The sequence below is a fragment of the Chaetura pelagica genome, unplaced genomic scaffold (genome assembly GCF_000747805.2).
Source record: "Chaetura pelagica isolate M959 unplaced genomic scaffold, ChaPel_1.0 scaffold50, whole genome shotgun sequence".
NCBI classification, from domain to species: Eukaryota; Metazoa; Chordata; class Aves; order Apodiformes; family Apodidae; genus Chaetura; species Chaetura pelagica.
In genome coordinates this window covers 6,625,448-6,635,412 of record NW_009952366.1, presented here as the reverse complement: position 1 = coordinate 6,635,412, position 9,965 = coordinate 6,625,448, and the positions used below count along the sequence as shown (strand labels likewise).

Below are 9,965 nucleotides of genomic sequence, written 5' to 3'. Positions count from 1 at the left end.
CTTCCCCACTTCCCATGAGAGCATCCTAGAAAATACTGCTCCAAACCACTTGCATCTAATAACCTCTTTATTCTTATAGAGTAGGAGGAGGCAATAAATACCCTAAGTAACCAGTGAGGTGTTTTGTGACTGGAAATGTATCCAAATCCAAGTGGAGTATTCAATACTAAGTGTCACCTCTCATCAGAGACATGAGACCTTTGCTTCATTTTGCGTCAGAGGGCAAAAGGAAGCAAAGGCAGTGAAGCCATTAACCAGCTCCTCTGAGAGGTGAGCATGAGTTTGCTGCTCCTCCTAACACCATCACAGAGAAAAAAACAACCCACATAACCTCATACCAAATATCCAGACTTGAGTGTTGACTAAATTACAAGATGCACCTTAGAAATTATGCAATTCTTGCTCTTTCATGGATTATTAATGACACAGGTAATAGTTGTGACCTAAGGAAAAATGAAAGAACATTAGGGAAAAACAAGTATGCTGGTGAAACAAAATACTGTTTGTTAAGTACTCAGATCATTTTGCTTTAAGAAAATTACTTCAGGACATAAACAAAAATGTACAAACAATCATTATATCAAATAAAACAATTCTATTAAGGTTCAGTTTACAAAAGGTTAACAAATAATTCATAATTGTTTTAATAAATGTCCTGCTCTGGCAGGGGGGTTGGACTCCATGATCTCCAGACATCTCTTCCAACCCCCAACATTCTGTGATTCTGTAAATAGGTATTTACTTCTCATCTGTTATCAAAGCAACAGACAGCTCCTAGCTTTCTAGTGTACTTTCTACTAATGTGCTTATAACTCTCCCTAACATATACTACTCATTTCTCTAACATGAATTACAACATCTAGAAATAATTTATTAACCCTTCATAAAATTCTAAATAAACCTTAACATGAAGCATGGCTAACTTTACACTATTTCAGCCCCATACCCCAGGACACATCACATACTAGCTCTTTCAAGTTTTTATTTTAAAGTCTACATTTTAGTTGGGAGCCATGTCACTAGCCACAGAATCACAAATGCCTACGGTGCCTTAGCCAACACTGCAGACACAAGAAGGGAAACTCAAGTGGTGGGGGAAGATCACAGGGAACAGTTCAGGTTCTTCCAAAAAAAATGTCCTGGCTTTTCTGTTGGAACTGACATTGATAACATGACAACAGAATCAAAAAGCAAAAACTGGAGTCTGTTGTAATTCAAGACATGTTTTTTCCTTCTTTTTAGAAAAAGAACACAATACATTATAATACAAATAAATAAAACAAAAAACACAAAGGTAAATTCCAAAACCCACCACTAGGATCTTAAAAAGGCAACAGCCAACGATTTCTTGGAGGCAGCCTAAACTTCTCTTACCTGCAAATCTTCACTATACTTAGAAGTCCTACTTTGTGTATTAGACTTAGAGAACAAGATGTATTATATTTAGGTCTCCTTTTTTTCCATCAAGTATTTCATCTTCACACCCCACCTTAGTTTTTTCCATCAAATTGCCTGCTATTGCTTTTACAAAGTTCAGCTCAGACTTTTACTTTTCCTTCACTTTCAGAGCCTCTATCTTCATTCTCACAGTCCTCCACAAGGTTTTCCAGCTCCTCTGTATTCTCTTCCTCCTCCTCCTCTTCCTCATCTCCAAAAGTCTCTTCTTGCATTGTAGTAAAAGTGAGGGACCTGGCAGCAACTTGTGCAGCCAGACCAGATGTGAAGTTTAAATCTGTTGATCTGTGGAGCTGGGCCAGCCTATGCTTGATCTTTGAATACAATGCATCCTTAGAGGGAGACTGGGACACCTCTTCTCCATCCATATTGCTCACCTTGAGTTCTTCAACTTCCCCTTCATGCTGGTAACACGTTCTTTCTTCAGCCCCTGTAGAAACACCTTCATCAGTAGTACCGTCTTTGTTTTTCTCCTTCTCAGGTTCTTCATACAAATATTCTGTCCTGCTTTTATCAGCAGCATTCACTTTTGGATCAGAGTCTTTTTCTTCAGATTTATCACAACTTTGGCTGCAGTCCTGCTTTTCTGCATCTGAATTCATATGTGATTCCAAATTATTTAGTAGCTTCAGCGGTTCTACAGGAGACAAGGGTTTCACTGCAGCTTAAAAAGGGGGAAAAAATTAAATGATAACTAAAAGCAAGCTGCTACGTATGAATCATTTATTTGTGTCTGAAAAGATGCAAGATTGTAAGGGTCAAAATTACTTTAAAAAACAAAACAACAAAACTAAAAAAGATACTCAAACAAAACTTAAAACAGTGTTTTCTAATCACAAAGCTGAAGTGAAACGTGACAGCTACTTGTTGTAACTACTCCTTACAATCTGTGACGCGAAGAGACAGCACAAAATAGATGATGTCTAAAACTGGCATCCAACACAGATGGTGCTTTCAAAGTTGAAGTGAGAAACAAGTGAAACTACTGCACTATGTATAGATTTAAACTGTCTTCATTTTAAGCAACACTTTACCTAATCCAATAAAGACAGCTGGTACGTGGAAAAGTCCTTATAGGCAATACCTGATCTCGTACACCACAACGTGTAAGTACAACACAGGGTCACACAGTCAGGTGAGGTGTCCTCACAAATTAAGTGTGGTTAATTTAGCCTCTCTTCAAGTTAGTAGCAGCAGCGAGTCCCATTGCCAGCAACGGGATGCTTGCCAGGAAGTCTCTCCTCCCAGTGTTAAGGGTTAGTACAACTCGGTACAAGCACTTCTTGAAGAACAGACGTCTTTCTTTTAAAGAAAACGATATCATGTCCATTTCCAAGTAACAGATTCCCTAAACTGCAGTAGCTCCATTAGAGTAGCAGCACGAACATAAATGAGAGCAGCAACGGCAGATTCCCGAGTGGCATTTCCCTTTCTAATTCCATTCTGACTTTATCCCTGTAAGCAGAGATGAAAATAACTCTGGGAAATGCACAAACTTTTCACGGGAAACAAAATTTTTACGGTATTAAGTTTTTTCCATCGCATCCTATTTCAGTAATACTTACTTTAGCTGGCTGAAGGCAGGCACATCATTATGGTTGTCACGTGGATAATTATTATTATTAGCATACTGAAAGGCTGTGCTTCAAGTTTGTATTGTACTGTTTGTTTTAAAACCTATACCAAAGGAGCACTGCACCAGACTCAACTGTTAGTGGGGCAGTTTTTTCCCCATCTTGTAAAAAACATGCTGCTGCTTATTTCTGCCCATTTCTTGAAGAGGCAGGAATATGCACAGTGATCTTATCCTTTGGGAGCAAACTTTTTGCCTACTTCCTCCAAAGAATATTTCCAAAGCCAAAATTTGTCAAAAAATTAATCAGATTGCTAGCTGGCCAATTTGCTGAGTTGCTTAGTTAATAATAGGCAAGGAGGAATTTATCAAGTCTCAGAGTGTAGCTTCACAAATCTGAGAAACAGCTGTATAAGAACTGTGATATGGACAAGGTGGGAGAAGGGAAAACAGGTGGGTACAATGCAACTTTCTTGGGGGAAGGGGACACGGGAAAGGCTAGGAAGAATTTTGTACCACAAGAAAGTTGTTTTATAATGTTCAACCAATGAAAACAAAGCCACTAATAACTCCACAGACCTCTTCAAAAGCTCTTACATTTCACTAGCTCAACAGGATGCCAAAGGACCAAAATGTAAACTCACTGACACTTCCATAAACTACCTACTGGCCAGACTGTGAGGAGTGTTACCATGCTACTGGGTCTGAGCACATGTGCTTCAGTCTGGTGCTCTGCTAACATGACATTTTAATTCTGGAATCTAATCTACCATCTCCAGTTGACTTCATGCTGTGTTCTTTAGACATAACAACTTGTTTCATCTTTTATGGTGAAGCCCTCAGCAGCCCCTCCATCAATGAACTAAACACCCTAGCAAATCAGAATGGCTTGCTAGCTAGGTGCATTGACTAATAGATTAAAGCCTTTGAATCTTTTTGGGATCTTTTTTCACAATAATCACAAGTTGAGAGAACACATGATTTGAGAGATATGATTGTACTCTTAAAAGCAAGATTTAAGAGGGCTCTGCTATCATGGAATATGAACATATGGCAAGAATATGAGCCTTTCTGGGCATGGAAATCACAGCTCACAAAACTGTTTCTTTAAGGAAAGACCCATGTGTATAGATAAATAAAGTCTGCAGCAGGACTATGTCAGGGTCCACTATGTCATGTTTAACTGACTTGTGTTTCTTTTGAAGACATAATGAAGAAAATTCCTTTACAAGCAGTAGAATATGTTGTCTGCTCTCTGTATCAGTCTTTTAGATTAGACACACACAACCTCTGAGCCAAAAGGAGACAATATTAATTACTTTAATGAACCACTCTCATGTTTTCCAGTTTTGTACAGGATGGAAATAATCAATGATTAGTCATAAGCAGCTGGAGGAAATCAGACTTTCCTCCCTCCCCACCACTGAATCTCTAATCCTAAAATAATGTAGTATCTATACATGGAAAAGAAAGGAACTAACATGAGCCACAAAGGCTTTCAGGTGAACAGTTAATGGAGGTTATGGGAGTCAGCTGACTCCTTCCAGTTATGGCCACAAATGGCCTGAGGATATATTGATGTGGACAGGTAGCAGCTACTAACCTAGATATGGAAATATCCTATGCAAGCTCCCCTGACAAGAACTTTTTCTGCAGCAGCCACTGAATCTGTCAAGACTTGAACTGGTGGTAGGATTTCTTCTTTCTCCTTTCAACAGTGAGGAAAGGAAGACTTGAAGAGCTTTATGTGAAGAGCTGTGTGTATCAAATCTAACACCAGAAGGTTAATACAGAAATCCTGCTTTTGAGCAGACTCTGATGCAATCTGATGTCTTAGATGGTTTTTTTAACTCAGCTAGAAGAGAAAATACCAATGGTCAAGTGATTTCTTTTACCATAGTTGTAGCTAAATGGACATAAAAAAACAAGTTGTGAAGAACAGATATTTCTATGTGTTTGATGTCTAAAGAAACAGTCTCAAAAATAGATATGGTCTGCTACTGTGTGTTTCCACTAAAGACTCAACCCGTGGTATTTTTTCCTGGCAGACACTGGCAGAGGCAGAATCCTTGGATACGTTGCCAGAATTGAGGGTTGTTTTTCTTAACAGAGAACATGAAATTTTTCAAACGACTCTTCCTAAACTGTTTTTAAGAACGGATGAAAATGGGAAAAAGAAGGGAAAAAGGGATCACCAAGTCCAACCATCATCCCTACTCTACAAAATTCTCCAAAAAAAAGATAAAAGATTATTTTAAAGATAATAAATCATACACCTCAAGCAGTAATAGCAATCAGGTTATTGCTAGAACAGAAACTGACTGTCTTGTTGAGGCAAGAGAGAGTTCCATATTCCTGCCTTCAAGTGCAAGTGAATGGAGCTACCCAGTGGTCTTCAGAGTTAGTAAAGGCTAGTTTGAAATAATTCTCTTGTTAGGGTTTTTGGGATTTTTTTTGGAAAACATGTTCTGTATAATCACTCTTTCATGGAAACAAAAGCCAGTCTTACTGTTTTATGAGCCTTTAGTATTTCAAAGTGTCCTGGTTTGAGCCAGGATGAAGCCAATTTTTCTTTTTACTGATTTTTTTTTTCCTTCAGTAAGCTTTCTTGTAACTAGCATCAGTGTGTTCTGCTAGGCTGATAAGACAGTGGAATGTTTTTCTAACTACTGAGGCTTCAAGGCTGCACCTGCACTCTGCCGGCTCAGACACTATGGGGAGATCTGTGACCCCCCCGTAGGAGGCTGAGTTAGACAGACAGCAAAATTGGCCAAAGATATTCCATTCCATATATCTACGTAAGCTCAGAGGAAGGTCAGAGATCAGAGAAGACAACTTCCTTCCTTCTCTTCTTCTCCCCTTCTCTTCCGTCCATGGCCGGCGTCCGGGGAGGACTCTGTTCATCCATCACCGTCGATCCTCAGGCTTGATCTCTCCTGACCCTCATAACTCTCTGCTTTCTCCAGCAGCAGCTCTGGGATTCCTCGGGACTCTTCCCAGTTCAGGAAAGTGCTGTGGGAGTTGCTGAGGGTGGGGGGTGGTGAGAGGCTTTTGCCTACACCTGAATCTATCTGTATATAATTGTATATATTTTCTTGTATGATTCATTAGTGTTTTAATTAAAGCTGTGTAGTTTAGTTTTCAATCCGGCCAAGTCTCTCTCTTTTTCTCTCTCTCCTTCCCTACCTGGGTTGGGGGGAGGGGGGATCGAGAGCATTGTTGTCAGACCTGAGTCAAACTGTGACAAAAGTCTAGCTCTTCGCTCTTAACCTTTATATTTTTGTAAGTCTGGGATAATTTCTGATGGCTTATTTAAATTCTGAAAAGTAATTTATGCACCCTGATTAAAATTCATATTTACTGCAAAGTCATGAGAGAAAATCAGTTCAGTTTGTGTGGTGTATAGCCCGACAGTTCTCTTTATGCTGTCTTAATATTTTAATATTTTAGTTCAATATTTTGTTTAGAGCCAAATTCCCATTTGTCTTGAGTTCTTTTCAATATCTAGTTAAATGATTGCTACAAGTAATACAAAGAGATGGAACAGCAAACTAAGGCCACACAGCTCTATGAAAGACACTACTATAGCCAAGCACTGTCTGAATTCTAACATGGTCAGAAGTTGATGGCAATCAGACACTTTTGAAATCCCCTAGGCTTAGTTCTTAAGAGTTAATAAAGAATTAATTAATTCCTTAGAAAGGAATTAATTTCCAAAAGCAGTGCTTACCATGGTCACTGAATAACAGCTGTTTCCATTTCTGTCTTTCTATTTCTGAAGCTTTACATCCCAGTACAGATTTCAATTCTTGTAACACCCTCTTAGATTCCTGTCTCTCTCGTTCTTGTCTCTCTCTTTCTTCCTGGGAAAAGCAGTAAAAATCTTCCCTTTTGTATTCATTCTCTGTATCTGAATAATCAACATATGCTTCCAATTCCTAAAGAAAGAAAGGAAAAAAAAAATTATCTTCACTGTCAGTGTAGACTCTGTCCTACAATCTGATGCATGATCAAGTAATTTCAACACAAGTCAACCTCAGTAGTAGGATAAAGCCCTGTTTGGGCATAGCCTGTGGATCTGACACTGCTCTCAGTTGTATTTGTGTAATTTTGGAGCAAGTCCACTCACTGAAAGTTAACATTGCTGAAGTCACCTCAGATTTACTTTCATACACAAGTATGATTGAATAACATGCCTTGAAAACAGGAGTCAACTTCCCCATGATTACAGGTAGGGATAAGCAATTCCAATGGGGATTTCTTTTTCCTTTTTAATTTACACTGTAAGCAATTCTCCCTCAGTCAGGCCTCTTGCTGATCTAACTTATGTAAATCCTTATTAAGAGGATGTTGAGAATAGCAAGCTTCTCCAATTGTAACTATATTGTCTTATAAGCATGGAAAAACAGAGCTCCCTTTATGGTGTAACAGACAGCCAATAATGTTGTTAGTCCCAGCTCTTTAATATGGAAAAAAATCTAGAGAGAAGACACGTGGGGTGGGCTTGGGAGAAGGCAGTGGGGACAGAGCAGAGAATGAGTGTCCAGCCTGCTTTCTGAATGCATCTGCTGCTCAGTTCTAGGATGGAGGAGGTCAGCCTTCCTCCAAGACAGCCCAACCACGACACACGAGTTCCCCAAACAACACAAACCTGTTCAGTGTCACAGTTTTAGGTATCCAATAATGAATAGACTACTCAAGCTGAAGACAGGCTGGTTTGTTCTGGACCTTCTTCCCCCTTTTGTAGCTGTGTCAGTTCATCTAACATATGCCAGTAGGACTCTTATTTTATATACTGCCTTTTAGAAATTCACATTTTTTTTCTATATTACTCTGACGTGGGTTGCTGCTCTCCTTTTGTCACTTATTTCTAATGATATGCATGAGAAGAAGTGAATGCTAAAGCTCTTTTTTTCCAGGATGGGGAATACCTCCCCATGGAACAACAGAAGGAATATATACATTTTTAATTCTGTAAGTCCAATTATGAAATGGCACTGGCTAGGTACTTGATCTGTCTTGGTAAGACAAGGTCACTGCACAAGCAACTGAAAAAGGAATGGATACAGCAAACAAGCTCCAATTATTATTTAAATGGTCCTATTTTTTTTTTACCTGCTCTTCAGGGATTGGATCTTTGTTTTCTATGTATATGGCAGGCCGTGTTAAAGGTACTGTAGTGTGCTGTAGGCTGTCACAGGAAACTTCAGGTTTGCCTTTAGGGGGAAAGAAGAAAAGGGATTAAATAAAAAAGATTGAGTGTTGAATGATGTTTTTAACTCTGTCAGGCAGAGTCCAGGCATTTTCATTAGGGAGGATTGGCACACATGAAAGAAATGATTAGAAGGCTGGTTAGAATACATTGAGACACTGTGCTAGAGAGCATTTAAATAACACAGATATTTTTATATAATCTGGATCTGATGAAATTCCTCTTGAAATTCTTCAGCTAGCATATCTGAACAATTTTATCGTCTTTGAAAACCTGCAGATGGCAAGACAAACTGGTAAAACCATTAGAAAGACTTGGTGCCCAAGTTTAAAAAGAGAAATAAAACAGTAAAACTAGAGGCAAATCAGCTTCAAACTATTGGAAAATACTGGAAGAAATAATTAGGCAAAATTTACAGGAAGCTATCTGGAAGGTAGCAAGGAGATAAGTGACAGCCAGTATCAGTTTGTTGAGAACAGAAAATGTCAAATCACTCCAATTTCATTTTCCAATGCACTAACACCTCTTATGAATAGAAAGAAGCCAAAGACATCCTGCATTTTGTTTTCAGTGTGGCTTTTGACACAGTGTCACAACATACACATCAGCAAAATGCATAGGCCAGGAGAAGTTGCTGTTAGGTGTATAAAACAGTCTTTTGGATAATCAGAGTGCAGTTACCATTTTCAGACAAGAACAATATATTGTGTGAGGATTTGTCTCAAGTCCAATACTCTAATATTTCCAATGGGTTAAAGAAAAGAGTTTAAGCTCATCAAATCTACGGACATTGGGATAATCTGCAAGAATACTGAAGGACACAATTAGAATCAAGAATAATACTGGAAAGTCAGAGACACAGCCCAGGAAGAACAGGATTTCAGATATTTTTGTGTTTTGGAATAGTGAAATGCACAAAGATATGACACTGGACTGGGCAGCAGAAAAGGATGCGAGCAGCCTAGTAGTCACGTATCCCCTGCTGCAAGCAAACAGCCAGACTACATTCTGCTACACATCAACAGCACTGATTGTTAAGACATAGGCAATTACATTTCTACTCTTGCACTGAACAGGCTGTGAATGGAACACAGTGCTCAGTCTGGGGCTCCTTCATTCAATAGTATAGTGAACCAACTAGAGGGAGTCTGGAGAAAAACAGTGGCAATGATCAGAGGACTAAATAAAGGATAGCTGTCTGGGAGGAGCTGAAGGACACAGGGTCATGCAGAGAAGATAGAAAGAACCATGTTAGCTGTCCTCAAAAATGTAAGAGCTATAAAGAGGAAATTAATTTCCATTGTGGGTGGATCAAAAGTACTGCTTTTACATTGCAGCAAAAGGTATTTGTATTCAGTAATAACTTTCTACTGGTAATGGAATTAAGTGCTTGAGTTTATGTCTAGAAATACTGTAAAATGTCTTTAGAGAGAGGGTTTTAGGAATAGGTAAACAACATTTACTCATAAACACTAATTTACCCTTGAAAAGGGAAATGGGCTAGATGACATTGCCAAGGCCCACCTATCCCTATTTTCAATTTCTCATTTATACATTGAATACTGAGGGATGGTATTCTGAAGGCAGGCAGTTCACATTAATGACAATTTTAGTAAGGACCAGTTACCTGCTTTTGCAAACAAGGAAAGCTGGCTGGGATGGGCTAAAGATTTGATATTCCAGAAGTATCTAAACGCAAAGTTAAAAAGAAAGGTGAAGCATGTA

The 9,965-nt window shown here is 38.8% G+C and overlaps 1 protein-coding gene across 1 annotated transcript in view; it reads right to left on the bottom strand.

The window, feature by feature from the left end:
- Positions 1–1,538: 1,538 nt before the first annotated feature.
- VEZT (vezatin, adherens junctions transmembrane protein) overlaps positions 1,539–9,965 on the bottom strand; it is a 45,483-nt gene continuing 37,056 nt past the window's right edge. The window contains exons 10-12 of the mRNA XM_010008068.1: positions 8,144–8,244; positions 6,759–6,966; positions 1,539–2,119 (exon numbers count right to left, since the gene is read on the bottom strand). Coding sequence (XP_010006370.1) covers positions 1,539–2,119; positions 6,759–6,966; positions 8,144–8,244 — 890 coding nt within the window. The remainder of the gene's footprint in view (positions 2,120–6,758; positions 6,967–8,143; positions 8,245–9,965) is intronic.